At 40.2% G+C, this 15,849-nt stretch overlaps 1 protein-coding gene across 1 annotated transcript in view; it reads right to left on the minus strand.

Moving 5' to 3' along the window:
* The window catches only part of slc22a23a (solute carrier family 22 member 23a), a 37,119-nt gene that overhangs the window by 12,487 nt on the left and 8,783 nt on the right, over positions 1 to 15,849 (minus strand). Inside the window, exons 2-5 of the mRNA XM_086043426.1 lie at positions 13,633 to 13,736; positions 13,371 to 13,525; positions 2,460 to 2,628; positions 212 to 339 (exon numbers count right to left, since the gene is read on the minus strand). Of these exons, the coding sequence (XP_085899552.1) occupies positions 212 to 339; positions 2,460 to 2,628; positions 13,371 to 13,525; positions 13,633 to 13,736 (556 nt within the window). The remainder of the gene's footprint in view (positions 1 to 211; positions 340 to 2,459; positions 2,629 to 13,370; positions 13,526 to 13,632; positions 13,737 to 15,849) is intronic.

Genomic DNA, 15,849 nt, shown 5'->3' on the forward strand with positions numbered 1-15,849 from the left:
TGCTAAAGTGGTTTCAAGGGTTCCATCCATCACCCGTCTACGCAGCCACCTCAAGTCAGCACCTCACTGCTACCTCAGGAACGGCCTATTACCGTGGCAACCAGACAGGAAACCGATCTAATGGTCTCACTTGTGCCTTTTGTGCAAGAAGGCGCCGCAGCCACCTCACTGCTGATTTGTGTTTATTATCGAATTTGATCTTTTTGTTTACCTGGGAGGATGTTGTCCGGATCCTGCTGCATGTTGACGCGGTTCTTCTTAGCGATGTGTCCCATGATCCACTTGGAGCGGCAGTACTGCTGCGTGGCCAGCAGCCAACGCAGTGACTCAGGGAATATCCTGACAAGCAGACGAGAGGGAAGTCCTCGCTCAGTCGCGACAAGTGAGTCGGTGTGGAGAGGAACCTCATTTTCAAGCGGGATGAGGTTACTCACCGAGAGGATGGACTACTAAACGCCATTTTTCATATCTGCAGTGCCTCGTTTGGCTCAAAATGAAATGCAGGAGGAAATCTTTCAGAGTATGGTAGATTGGAGAACATTTTGCATGCATCCTTCTGTCCTCGCCACACCATTTTTTTTCGACGTTTGGCTACCATGTTTTGCTTTAGACAACAGTAATGTGCAGCACAAGCAGGAGTAGTCTGTCGTTATATTCAGTAGACTGTATATAAATACACTTTTAAAGTTTTATTTCTAAGCACATGATTGATTTATTGAACATATAAACACAACATGAAAGACACGAAGAAAAAAAAAAATCAAAATAAAGGATCAGTTTTGTCATATCTCTCTATTTACTGGTCTTGCATAAAATCTGTGATATGTGAATTAGTTCAATATTTTAATCATATAGGCCATTCCTCTAAAAATATTTTTTCGTAAATTAACATTTACAAAAACATAAAAGTAATATTCCAACTGCAGGCATCTACCAGGGAGGATAATTTAATTTCTACAAACTATCTTTAGGAATACTGTAATATTAAAAAATGTAACTAGCAAATAACGCATGTCGAAGGAGGACAAGTATGGAGAAATATCAAGAAAAAGCAAGAATTGATGCAGAATTTGTGGATCTTCTTTCAAGCCTCTGCACTTGAATTAATCTGAGTGACTGTTGAAATGCCTTCCGTCTCTCTGTGTGCAAACAATAGTGCTTATAAACTGAAATAATTTCACTTAGTATCTACTTTTTTTCCAGTGATGGAAAAAAGGAGCGTCTATTTGAGGGAGGCGTTTGTTTGCCTTAAGTGGCTGGCGCACAATTAAACTAACAATAGTTTGCCCGACGCACTACATCATCCTCCCACTGAATTGGAAAGCCCCATAAATCAGCTGAGCCCACTCGTGTGCATTATATCTCCATTATTGATATTTGATCAGATTAGCCATTTCAAGAGCTGCTGAGCATAACCACCTTTAGTTGCACAGGTAGGCCTTGGAGGAATGCCAAACTCCAGCATAGAGACGGCAATAAAATCTAATTCCCTATGAGTTGTCGACCTCAGCAGTGTACGGTGCAAGACGGAGTGCGTTTATGGATGGCGGGCGGCTCCAGTCTCAGGCAAGGTCACGCAAAAAAGTGAACAAATACGTGTAACATTGAATTACCCACTAGAAAATGTCTTATTTTCATCAATATAGCACCTGCAACAACACCAAGATTCGTTTTGGTTTTGTGTGGCCTCATTTTACACATTGGATGATTACGTCTATCGAGCACAAAATGGAATTATGTATTACAGGAAGTGAACATGACAGGTAGTTAAAACGTTGCCTTTAGGATATTAAATGTTTTATAGTGGTGATAATGTGAGCCAAGAATGCATTAAAGTGTGCATGTGGAAAATATGTACTTTTTGACAGTTGGGTCGGTGAAATTGTTTAAATTAGCCAGTGGTGACTTTGCACAAGCTCCATTTATTTGCAGTGTGGACTGCGAGGGATGAAACACTCCATATCAGCCCAAAAAAAAGCCAAGCAGCGCTGCATGTTTGCCAATCTGTCCGCGGTGTCACATAAAGGGGCCCACTCAACAACTAACAAGTATTATTCACCGGCTTGGGGAAAATAGAATCGATGCAGCTTTTGGCTCTATTGCTAGTCATCGTGACAACAAAAGATATAGTCGTCATTGACCCCAGCAGTATATGGCGCGGGATGAGGGGCCAAACTCTCAAATAGGTTCATTTCAGCAAGACAAGAAATAGGGTGTGTACATTTTTGATCCATGAGGTAGTTTGACAAACCCATGTCACAGGTTTGTTATTAAGATACTTTGGAACCGTTTTAAATTGTGAAATTAACACATAATATATCCATTAATTCACACTACATTGTTTCTCACATGTTGTTTTTGGCGCCCATGCCATGGGTTCTCCATTTCTAAACGTAATACCAAAAAAAAAAAAAAAAAGAACTAAAGAATTTGCAGCAAGGGTCTGGGTCGCAACTTACCAGATATAGGACAACATCAGCAGTAGGGGGCAGATGATTACAGCCTGGAGCACCTGCCAATCACGGCAAAGGTAGGCCACACCTGGCATCAGCAGCTGGCCGCCCAGCATCACGAAACTGGCCACCATGGTCATTGAGAAGCGCCAACCTGGCAGGCACAGCTCGATCCCTGGTTTCGGGGACACACGCCATGAATATGTAAGTGAGTAGAACAGTGAATGGTAACCATGGGCTTAAGATCATGAGTCGTGTTCCAAAACAAGCAACGCTGTTGATCATCGCAGGCTCACATGTACGAACATGAATTTTCAAGGTAATGTCATTCTTTGGAAAACACCCACAAATTGAAGGGATGATACATTTATTGCCCCTGGCCATTGTACATCTTCTAGTGTGTTGTTACCAAGATTCCAAGGAAACCCTAGTTTTAAAAACAGAACATTTACATACGCACACAAGCACATATACATACACACAACACACATATATACATATACACAGGTACATACATATATACACGTATACAGTATATACATACATATATGTATTAATACACATCCATACATGAGTGCATATGTATTCTATATATGCATTGTACCGTATATAGTTAGAGATCAGATAGAAAGACAGACATATTTACACACAGTATACATTTGTTTTAATATAAAATGACAATATTTTTACAGATAGAAGTCTCAGTTTGCTTGACCAAAATTAAGACTTCTCTATGCATTAGTGATAGACTGCAGTAATGGCATGTTCGGATTTGTGCACGGATCCAGGTTACGTCGCCGCCATAGGAAAGGAAAGTTATGGACCCTGGACCCTCTTTAATCTTCCATCCATTTGCTTTTGTTTTTGTCTTGTCTTTGGATTGCGGGTGAGCTGGACCCTATCCCAGATGATTTTGACCACAGGTCAAATACAGACAAATAACAGTTCGCGCTCACATTCATATTTCACACCTACACTGTGCTGCACCCATTTTTTCTTAAATAGGTTTCAGTCAAACCAAATGGGAGATTGAATTTGCAACACCAAGGATGAGCATCGACAATCTTAGCCAAACAGCCCTGAAGTCAACAATAGCAAGAATATTTTGACAACCTCCAATTAATCTGCAGCTGCTGTGATTGTGACACTGAACATAGCAGCACAGTGTACTGTTGTGAGAAAAAAAGAAAAAAAAAAGCATCCTTGTGCTCATTTGTCCACTATTAGAATGGCACCGATTCATTCCGGCATTAGCATTCACACCACATAGGCTGCTAGCCACCACAGACAGTGAAGTCCTTTAATGGCCACGGTGGGATGGCTTCACAACACAGCCCAGAGGGTGAACAATACTGTATCAGCGCTATTCTCACTTCGTTCAGGCATCCATCTTTTTAAACGTCACATTCAGTGCTTGCCCAGATTGTGAACTCTCTCCAAAATGGGCTTTTCAAGGTGACAGAGGCCGGCATAGGAGGGTGGGTGTCCGGGCTAGCGGTCCCGCTCCATTCCAGCAGCAGAAAAAGACTGGAATTTCAATTAGGACGTGCCCCCCTTCGGCAAGCATGAATTATGCTCTCTGTTGGCGGACAGCGTCACCAGCTAGAACAACAGGGCCAATGAGTGGAGAGCGGACCGATTGGTGCAGGTCCCGCTGAGTCTGACCCGACTCAACTTGTTGCGAGACGGTTCACTGCTCGCGGACTGCATGGGATTAGAATTCCTCATCTTGGTGGAGGGCACCATGTGCAAGAAACGGACCAGTCAGTTGCACACAGATGCAAGAATACAGTTATGTCACGTTGGTATAGAAACATACGATAACAACCAGGGGTTGAAAAGACAAAAGAATAGTGAAAACAAAAGCAGCCTTGAGCGCCTTACACTTCACGTTGACCCTAATCTATGCCCCCAACTCACTGGATCAGCATTCGCATAATGCTGATCTTGAGCTAGTGCCCAGCTGACATAAATCTCTTGCTAACAAATACCGTATCTCACACCGCAAAGTCAAAAGTCTTGCTGCCAACTTCTACAGAATGACAAACCAATAAGTGTGCTCTGCCCAGTTACGTTGCATTAAAGAAATTGATGAAAATGTCTCAATCCCACACTTAATCTAATTAGTTCTATTTTGGGCAGAAAGGAAAAAGAAACTTTCCATCAAAGAAAGTTGTTTTAGAAGTGGTGATGGTGCAAAACACAAAGGAAGTGAACACGGTCAGTAATAGTATACCGTTTTGAAACCCTTACGGAAATAAAATGGATAGTAACTGTAAATAACTCAGTTCAGAGACATCACACATGGGCGGAGTTTTCTATTGAGCCCATTTAACGCTGCTGCAAACCAAAACAGCAGCACCAAGCAAGGCCTGTAAAATCCCTCCGTTTAATTGAAGTGTTGCAAACATCCCCGTACATGTTCAGTTAATTCATGAAAATAAGGTTATGTTCAACATGATAATTAAACGCTAACCTATCCTGTTTTTAAATGTTTTATGATCACAAAAGGAAACAATTATCAGTCTGAACAAATCATAGTGCAAATTGCCTTCCGGAACATACATGTCCTCAACTTTCCAGGTTCCACTGTACTGTACTTTTAGGTCCAACAATGATGTAATCAACTCTACTTCAGAGCCAATTAGCAACGACAATAATCCCAAAAGAAGCTTTGACTGCTTTGCTGACTGGCCAAAACAGAAAATGAATCGGATACAAGCCACAGCAGACGTCTAGCGCAGTTTAGCCGACGAGGCTTATTGTTTTACTCAGTTGACCACTACAAGCACTCAGTGTGGCTACTTCCTGTACCCACAGCAACCTTTGACTGGTCACATGATCATCCTTTTGGCCACGCAGCATGTCAGGTCTGTTCATCTGACAGTACTTTTTGGTCTTTGCTACAAATGTTCGCACAGATATGTGTCCTTATCTTGAACCACAGGCCTTCTTGTGGGCCTCAGAGATAAAATGAGAAAACAGAAAAATAACAACTATCCGCCTGTGTCTTGCCTTGCCTTGAACTGCAAAACACTGACGTGTACACTACACATTCAGCAGCTTTAACAGTGAAGCTTTCAGGAGTTGGGCAATGTGACCAACATTAGCTAGCCGCTAATTTTGTTTTATCGCAAAACCAATGTTTGTCCTCTAAATGCAACTTAGTCAATCATTAGGTGGAACTAAACATCATACACAGATTGTCCCGTGTGATTGCGAAACAGCTATCACATGCAAAGAATAACAAAAAAAACAAAAAGTGACATAAAACACAATGTAACATAGCTTAACACGCAACATGACGTGAACCAAAACACAACTTGACTCATTCACCGCCACTGATGAATTTACTTGTCTTTTCACAGTCCATCCATTCACTACCAGGAATTTATTTATATTTGTTTCCAATTATTTTTTAGGGTAAAAGAGGGTCAGAAAATGTCTGGCAGTGAATGAGTTCATGAAACAAAGCAAACATCATGACAACATGCTTTATGAAATAAAACGTGACACAGCAAAACACAACATGTAGTTTAGTAGTGTAAATGTAAAACATGACACAATGCCCTTAAAATACTAGTACTAATATCATCATTGTAAAAATAAGACAATAAAAGGTAACATAACATCATAATAAGGGACATAAACTAAACAGAAAATAAGATCATCTCACAAAAAGATGCAATTTACCAGATGCGCATGAATGCAAACAAAAATAATCCCCCCAAGCGACATTTTATTACTTTTCCAAGCCAAGTCAAACGGAATACATTTCATATATTGTCATTTGTATTCTGTTGTTCAGGCACGATTAAAGACTCCTTTTTCAAGCCGAAGTCATTTACGGAAACGCTCGTCTGCACCAAAGCGAGCTCAGTCATGTGCAAAGCTGCTGATGAGTTTTGGCTCGTTGTGACTGACAGGCCAGTGCAGCATTGTCAGCACAGAGCCTATTCCTGATCTGCAGCCAGCCAGCCAGCCAGCCAGCCAGCCTCGCTGCTAGGCTGGACGTCCTACAGATGGAGGAGCTTTCGTGCGAGCGAGGAAAAAGTGCTTTGTCAGTGCAAGTAGGTGGAGAGCTTTAGCGCATAACTGTAGGCCGCTTTAAGCCACTGATCATTTAAATTACATTAAGTGTGAACACTCAGTTCTCCTTAAATCTTAATTCTTCATCTTATCGAGACATTTTGCACCGTTCTATGCTAACAAATGTGTGGGTAAGGTTTGGGAGGAAGGTAGTGGCTAGCTCTTTTTTTTTTTTTTTTTTTTTTTACACTTTTTCAACAGTTGCATTGCTAAGCTTGTACAGTTAGTGAAGATTTAAAGACGCCAGTGACAGTTTAACAATTTGCCGCATTGGGAAATGCTGTTAATAGCAGCTCGTTCACATAAATCATCTAAATGTGACTTATTCTGTCCAATAACTCTCTGAAGGTCTTTTCCACAACAGTCTTCCTCCTCCCTTGATTATACAAAAAAAAGGTGACTCGATTAGACTCGCCACACAAATATCCCGAGGCGCTGTCGATACCGAGGAGTAATGAAAGGGAGCTATTGACGATTAATAAGGTCATAGCTATTGATCGTGGACGTGAGCGACACTGCCAAGAAGCTGCAGGTCACCACCCTTTTAATTCATGTGCTTGAAAGTGTTCGCCATTAAAAAGTGAAGTAAAACACTCGGCTTGGGTAAGTGTTTCCTTTTGAGTGTATTTGTCTTTTCTGACCTTAACCCCTGTTCCTCCCACACACATACACGCCCACCCCCACGCCCCCGCGCACACACACACGCGTTCAATCGGCACAAAAACAAGCCATCGGCTCTGCAGGAGTCACTGACAAAGAACAGTGACCAAAACTAAATAAATAAATGAAACAATCTTTGAATACTTTCACATTCATTTTTACAGCAGTCAACAACAAAGGTTGCCCACATTAATTTGGTCAGTCACTGAACTTGACTCAGGAATTTGTGAGTTAGCTTGAGGTTACGTGGCATGCTCACAAAACAGGGAAGTGTTTCTTTTTTCTCCAGCCAGACAGATGGAAGGTGAAGTACACTCAGAGCAGAAGAGGCTTTGCTGAGCATGCACGGGCCAAAAGGCTGCACGGAAGGGAACTTTAACCCTCCCCGATAGGGAGAAATATGCACCTGTACCCATTTATCAAGATGACGACTGAAAACAGATTGTAAAGGGGGGGTCAAGGACATGGCAAATTGTATTGCACAGGATTGAAACATACCAGCTCTGTGTGAAAAATACAGGGCTTAATGCAAGACAGATTCCCCAACACATAACACATCATCCGTTTTACTGAAAGAGAAAGTCAAACCAAACACTTTTTTTGACAAGAAAATCTATGCAGCCCCACTAGTTTAAACACGGCATTCTGATTACCGTACTAGTGAGTTTGTGGAATATGAGTTAAGCATTAAAATCCACCTGTTATTGTCTATCTCAGGGAGGGGCCATTTTGTCACTTCTGTCAACTGAAAATGGCATCACAGTTGCAGGTGAGCCATGACTGGTCATTAAAAGGGCCCTGAGCAGCTGTGATGTCATTTTCAGTTGACAGAAAGTGACAAAATGGCCACCCCCTGAGGGTGGATTTTGCTGCTTAAACTCATATTCCACAAACGCAATATTAATCAGAATGCCGCGTTTAAATTTGTGAAGGCGCATAGAACATATTATTGTAAAGAACACTTAAGGGTTGATTTCCCCTTTAACATAATGTAATAGACCGAAGACATGTGGTAGACTGGTCATATCAACAAGGTGGTGAGGAAAGCCTGCTCTGTGGTTGCTCAAGTGTTGGACAACCTAGAGACTGTGGCTGAGTGCAGGGTGAAAGACAAAATCAGGGCCAAAGTGGACAACAACACTAACCATCGCTATGATTATGAACTGAGGCCATGAACTGTTTAGCCGGTGATTCATTCCACCCAGGAGTAGAATTGAGCATCTCAAGCATTCCTTTGTGCCCATTACCATCAGAAAGTCAGTGCCACAGCATTTTTGCTTTTGAATCTGTGACCCAAAAAAAAAACAACAACCTTTGTGCATTGAGATAACATAACGCTACATCCTATGTAATGATCCAAACAAAGCACTTACATAACGTAACAAAACGTGCGGTGACGTAGTGTATTAAATGTAACATATTAACATCCGGTTTTGGACTTCAAAAACATCTCGGCTGGGATGCCCTCAAGCTGCCTGATTACCCTGAAAAGGTGAAACTAAGACGTGTGTACAAACACACTGAACCACACTGAAAATTGACATTTTTTTTTCCCGTGACCTTGCCCTTTACACACTATGTGGAATGACTCACTATTTAGCAATCAATCTCCTTTATTTGTTAGCTGACGGCACTTTACAACAGAAAAAATCTCAGCTTTAAAACAACGTTGCGCAGTGTGTCTCTAAAAAAAGAATCCGTCATGACACATTCACTTAGCATTGTCTGCATTTTCCTCATCCTTCTCCCTCAGACACACTCATGCGTATGAGTGCGTGTGACGTGCACAAGCATGCCCATTCGGATGCGCAAAACGGGTGAGGCGAAATATCGCCGCTGGCGCCGAGCAACTACACAGACTGCTCACAGCGAGTAAACATTACAAACAAGTGTTTTTCCCTTAATTAATGAAGGGTTTATCACGCACAGGCCCACGAGCGTACTCTTTGAGCAGTAAATGGATCATCATCCGCTTGGAGGCAGTTTGATTACATTTACACGGATGTGAGTTGTGCCTAAACCGTGAATTATTATACAAACTGTTGTTTTTTTTTTTTTTTACGCATCACATCTCATCCATCCAAGAAAAGATGGAACAATATGATGATTAAATTGAGTTTAAATTCATAATTGGGAGAATGGGGTGATGTTAAGTTGGATAAAAGCAAGTTTGGGGGAGAATATTAGCTAAAAGCAACATTGTTTTAACAAATTCGGAAACTTTCGAATTAATGCTGTAATATGTTGTGAGAGTAAGGTAAAGGTGGCAAGAATACAATTGGAATATTTAAAAGTGTTGCATGAAAAAGTAATATTTTTCTTAGAAAAAGTTACAAGATTAAAATTGTAATTTTAACACACTAAATTTCGACTGACTTATTACAGCAGTATACAAGAAAGGTTCCATGCCTACAAAACTAAATGTAATATTGTTATAGGGGATTAAAACTTGAATTCTAATAAGTGAATGACAAATTTTGAATTTCTGTTTTTAAATTACTTTACAAAAATAACATTAGAATTTTCGGGTGAATTTCCTTCTCTCAACGATATTTTTTTTAACACTTAACGTCATAAGAAAAAAGTTGACATACTAAGTGAGGAAAATTCCGATTACAAGAACAAAGTTACAATTATAATTCTAAATTTGACTTCACTTAAAGCGTAAGTCAACCCAAACATATTTTTTTCCAGAATAAGTTCTATGCAGGCCCACTAGTTGAAATACGGCATTCTGATTAATATTGCGTTTGTGGAATATAAATTAAGTAGCAAAATGCACCCACTTTTAGCCATCTCAGGGGGAGGCCATTTTGTCACTTCTGTCGACTGAAGATGACATCGACGTTGCTCAGGGCTCAGATAACGACCAAACACGGCTCAGCTGTTTTCTGAAGCTGAGCCATGATTGACAAAATGGCCGCCTCCCGAGCTAGCTAAAAAAGGGTGGATTCCTCATATTCCACAAACGCAATATTAATCAGAATGCCGTGTTTACACTAGTGGGAATGCATAGAACATTTTCTGGAAAAAAAATTTGTTTGGGTTAACTTATTCTTTAAGTTTAAGTGAAATAGGATTGGTACCTCAATAAGATTGCAGGTACACATTTGTGGTTGTAAGTTTGCATTTGGTTTTTAAATGATACTTTTATGGTCGGCCATTATTGGAAACCAGTTGTAAATCAGAGTTTGTTTGATTTGCATACGGGGGCTGGGAATGTGAAGTGCTGGATGACGTCAATAAAGCTGTTCACAGGTGGATGCCCGTTAATGGGGGGCCTGCATACTTCACTGGCTAACTTGTAGCTGAGGCTAACACGCATTTGTAGGCCAGGATAAAAAGAAATTAAAGATTGCATCAATTCTATATTAAAAATCCTCTGGTTCCTCAGCCAACATACTGCTCATCAGTGTAGTAAAAATATGCAGCATGACATTTAATTTCATAACCTTACAGATACAAAATCAGTGCAAATTACAAGCGAGTAACCTTGTTAGCTCTGTCAAGTCTCCACATTCCTCCATACACAATTCAAACAGGCTGCTTGCCCGGTTCCCGACGTTCCTGCTTTCCCCTTTTCATTCTGTTCCCTTTATTTTCAGTTTCCCTGCGTGGCAGATAGCGTCAGTAGCTGTACAAGTGTCACATCGTATCAGAGATGTTTGAACCCGTTCTAAAGCCTCAGCACGGCAGGCCAGTCTGGCGCAAAGACTGTGTGCACATTAGCTTGCAGCTGCTGTTTTGTTTTTTGTTTTTCTTTCTTTTTTTAAAATACCCGGACATATTGAGTTAACATCTACCTCCCTGCCTTATAAACGTTAAACATCTTGTATCACAACTAATTAGCAGAGTGACTAATTTAGGTGGGTGGCACATGCATTTCTTTCAAGATGTTTGCTCAAGATCAGACCTTGTGGACCGAGTTACAGGAAACCCCCGATTGTCGCGGGTCATACTCTCCCAGTCAGACCCACAATAGATGAAAATCCGCAACACAGAAAAACTATGAAAAAAAAAATACCCATGATACCCATCCCTTGCTCCTCACACATTCAACTTAACACACTTTTAAAACAACATCTAAACACATTGGAAGACAAAAACAGACTGCAAGCATAAAATGTACATGTATCTTTTTTTTTTTTTAACTTTCCAGGGGGCGCTACTGCTTAAGGTTTTGCATTCCAAGCCCGAGATATGAGCTGTATTATTTTTATTTTTATTTTTTTTACTTGAGTGTGCAAACTTGAAAAACAGACGTTTTGGTGGCAGTGGCAGATAGGATTAGTAAATATTCTTCAAAAACGAGGCTTAGAGCTGTTTATTGCCACTATTAGTTTAAGTTTACTGTCAAAGTAACTAAACATATAACAAAGAGAACTGTGTATCTAAAACAACCATTTGGCTGATCTTAAGGCTAATGCTAACACAGGCAATGATTAGCATCTATGTAGCTGTGTTTTAAGCAATGCGTATTTTAACATAAACAGTGCCATAATACATATAGTCATATAACGTAATAGTACTCACAATCACATTCTGTATTCTTTATTCTGCAAAGAACGTTTATATGAATCTCACATGGGCTCTAGGCAGGACACACGCCAGAGCTTCATGCTATTATGAATCCCACTTGAGGGTTAGTTAGAGATCTGACCTTGTGGAATTTAGTTTTTAGGCGATGCAAACTCTGACACTATTCTAAACACATATTCTCTACATTTTAATTTTGCCCATTACTCAAGTACACTGTATATGGCTCAAATTTGCTCTCTGACAAATCCGTTAAAGCGGGTTATGCACGTACAGTACCAATGGGCCCAATTTGAGCTCAAACTAAAATAGCTCATTTCCTGTTTACTCTCAGGCATGGCTTCTTAAGACTTTTCAGTGTGTCTTGTTATGATAAACATATCTATCAGATTTCCCATCCACTGGACACACTAGTGGTGAGGACTACATTTTTTTTCCAACTGTGAGGTGGATCCTACCAAACAGCTTTTTTGGAGAGCATGTTCAAGACCTTCAAAAAGCGCCGCATGCTCAAGCCTTAAATACTTTGTACTCAATGTCTGTTTAGGATGACGTAAAAGGATAAAGTGCAGCATTATACATGAAGGAGACTTAACTGCACGTGGATTGATGATCAAGGAAGGAAGGGGATTAGTGTTACATCTCTACTGCTGTGAAATCACAAACAAATCTTGCCACAAAAAGTTCACATATTTTGTTCCAAGCCTAAACATCATATGACTGTGACGCTTTTTGTAAACTGTGTTGTTTATGGCTACTGTCCACATTAGTTTTTAAGTAAATGCTTAAAAGAGAACGCCTGGAGGTCAGACAGGATTGATTCTCCCTACTAATGTGTTATTGAATGACCGTCCCTCAGACTCAGAGCGCTCGCAGAGTTTTGTCAATACAGATTGGCTCCAGGGTAAATATCAAGTGTCACACAAAAACACATCAGAAATGCAGGTAGGCCCACATGGAAAAGACAAAAGCCTATACAAATGCTCTACAAACATGTCAAACACAACAATAAGATCATTTCTCTCTTCATAAACATCATACGGACATCAAGAAACTTTTTTTTATACCATTATAAGTCAAAATACATGATCATCTTAAACCCTGTTTATACCTTTAACAACTTCCAAAGTACTGAGAAGATTTTCTACAGTTAAGTATGTGTCTACCCAACTGTGGTGCACAAGATTTGAAGTATGGCAGTCAGGCATAATACTTACACATTTACATTGTTGCTGTTTAGAAAGGTTAAATATGGACATTCCCCTCTACGACAAGGATTCCCCAGTTGTATGCATAATTAATCATGATGCCTTGGCTATAAATAGTCTTTTATTTTTTTATTTTTCATCTTTTTTTGTGCGCGTGTTTGGGACATGGGGTATGCCAAGTCAGAATGCTTTGACCAAATGTATTGCTTATAAATTGCCTTGGGTTTTGGAACTTGCTTTATACATGGGAAAATGGCCTTCAACAAACTAGTACCACAAAGGTGGAAGCATATAATAGCCTTTAAAGTCTTGGTCAAATTAATGCAAATACTAATACTTTTGTCAGGGGTTGGGATACACAAGGCCTGTGAGAGTATTTCATGGAGTATGTCAAACAAATAAAACCTTGAGAGGAAATACTTACTGAGGACGTAGAGTGACAGTGTGATGCCAGATAAGCAAAAGCCTTCAAAGAATCGCAGCGTGCTGAACATGGGAACGTTGACTGAAAAGGCCACAGTGAGGCCGAACACCAGCATGAACAGCACAGATATGATCAGCACTGGGTGACGGCCAAACCTACACAATGAGATACAGTGTGAAACAATATATACTGTAAATGGTCTTTAAACATCTGGAATGTAAAAATATTGATGTGATGCGACTCCGTTTTTGGGATGTCTTACCAGTCTGCGAGGATTCCGAAAACTAAGTATCCGAAGATGGATCCCACCAAGAGTGAGAATTTTGCAATGTGGACTTTCCATGCCGAGTTACACACCAGACTCCACTGAAAAGACAATAAATGCAGCTGTTAGAAATGTATGCCAAGTTAAAAACATCAGCATGTGACAGTTAGTCACATCTTTTATTTCAAACATTCAAGGTGGCCGTACCCATTTGACAGACTTTGATAGAATGTCACCCATTTAGAGGTCAGTGGTGCTAAAATGATTGACATACAAGACTGTTCAATGATTGCACAAGCAGCGCCTAAAATGCAGGCCAATCGCGATCACGACATGCCATGAAGAAGGGCGGGACTTGAGCAGGATGGCTGTGCCAAAAGGGAAAGAATGTCTGCCGTTTCTATCTTAGCGTTGTGCGACTTTTACCTGTTTTGTTTTAAACATTCCAAAATAACAATATTGAGATGAAATGAAACACTGGGTTATTTTCCAATCCTGGCCAGTTGTTACTTTTGAGTGTCAAAAAGTGCAAAAAAAAAAAATATGGTCACTTAAGCATAACAGCTTGCTCAAGAATATTTCCAGAGCATTTTAAGTTTTGTAAATGCTATTTTAACTTATTTTTACACTTGTCAGTTAACATCACACAATTCCGAAACAGACAACATGTGTTCTCAGTTTAGCTAGCATCAAGGATTAGCTGCTAGCACAAGTTGCTAGTTAGCCACTGGCAGGCTAGTTGCTATAATAAGGTCAAGGGATGTTCGAGACCACTTTTTTTCAGACCAATACTATCACCAATATTCACTCTTTTGAGTCCTCATAAATACCGTGAGTGCTTTTTGATATCTAAAATTTAATGTAACACAATGACAAAAAATAGCGAAGAAAGACGTTACTTTCTGACGCAGATGTTGATTTGCCGATGTGTCAAACTTCCGCAGTTCAACGCCAACTATTGCCAAGGAGGACTGCTCGATGTCCTATTTTTTAAAACATTTTTTGCCGTAAGTATCAGTGGCTGGTATCGGCAGCACCCGATTTCTTAAAATAAGGATGGTATAAGATTGATATCGTTGCCTGGTATCAGTACTTGCCATCTGTTTTAATAATATTACAGTGATTCACTTGATTTTTTTTCGCTAGCATGCTGTAAAGAAATGGTAGTTAAATCATTGCCAGTACAGTGCATAAAGACCTTATGATGGCAACAGCTAACCCTGGAACTGAACTGATCATTTCTGTTTACGTTATTTCCAAAGCTGTGAAAATAGTTTGGAGACATTATTTCCAAAGCTGTGAAAAGAGATGTCAGAAATTCATTGTGTTCAATCATTATGGCTCCACTGTTCAGCTATTGATTATATTAGTCAGTATCAGTAGAGGGACATGTTGCAAAAATCCATTCTCCATTTTGTTAAAATAAGATAAACAGTATAATTATACACATTTAAATGCAATTCTTTCTTCTTTTTGGATGTCGTGGTGGTGGCGGCTTGCTTTAACCTAACATGACCTCTATCGCAGTGACCCGCTTCGAATGGAACGCTCCAGGATTACGCAGAATCACCCAGTCATCACATGATCCAGGAATGCTACTCATTCACACTTTGTCAGCCGAAGAAAAAGATGCAGGGTCGCAAAACAAGTTCCTGTTGTGCAATCGCTTCATAGCTGAGAGACCGAATGAAAACAAAAAGAAACAAAGTGACTCGGTTGACTGAAACGAATCAGAGGCTGGATGAGCTGTTGTGTGTCGACTGTGCCTTTGTGGCCCGGTGCAGCTAGATCACCAGTGATTTGACACAGAGTGTCTATAGTGCTGCCAAAATGTACAGCAGACAGCTTGGGGGAGATTCTGCTTGACATGTCATTAGCGCGATTTTCTGTAAAAGCATTTGTCGATACACATGTATTATTAACTAGGTCTCTCACTGACCGAGCTTTGTGAATTCTTTGATGGCAACTACATTGCTACGTTGCTGTGAATAGAGCTAGCGGCGTGTGCTAGCAAAAACAGTATACAGCCAGGATACAGTCATGGAGAAAATATAACACCCCCCTTGTTTGTTCAGTTTCTTGTTTATTTTAAATGCCTGGAACAACTAAAGCTACAGTTCTTTGGACAAACATAATAATAACAAATATAGCTAATAAGAGTTTGATTTAAGAGCTGATTATCTAGCCATTCTCCACGGTTTTCATGATAATAAC

Source organism: Filicampus tigris, chromosome 10 (assembly GCF_054856515.1).
Source record: "Filicampus tigris isolate MCC_2025a chromosome 10, RoL_Ftig_1.0, whole genome shotgun sequence".
In the NCBI taxonomy this organism is placed as follows: domain Eukaryota; kingdom Metazoa; phylum Chordata; class Actinopteri; order Syngnathiformes; family Syngnathidae; genus Filicampus; species Filicampus tigris.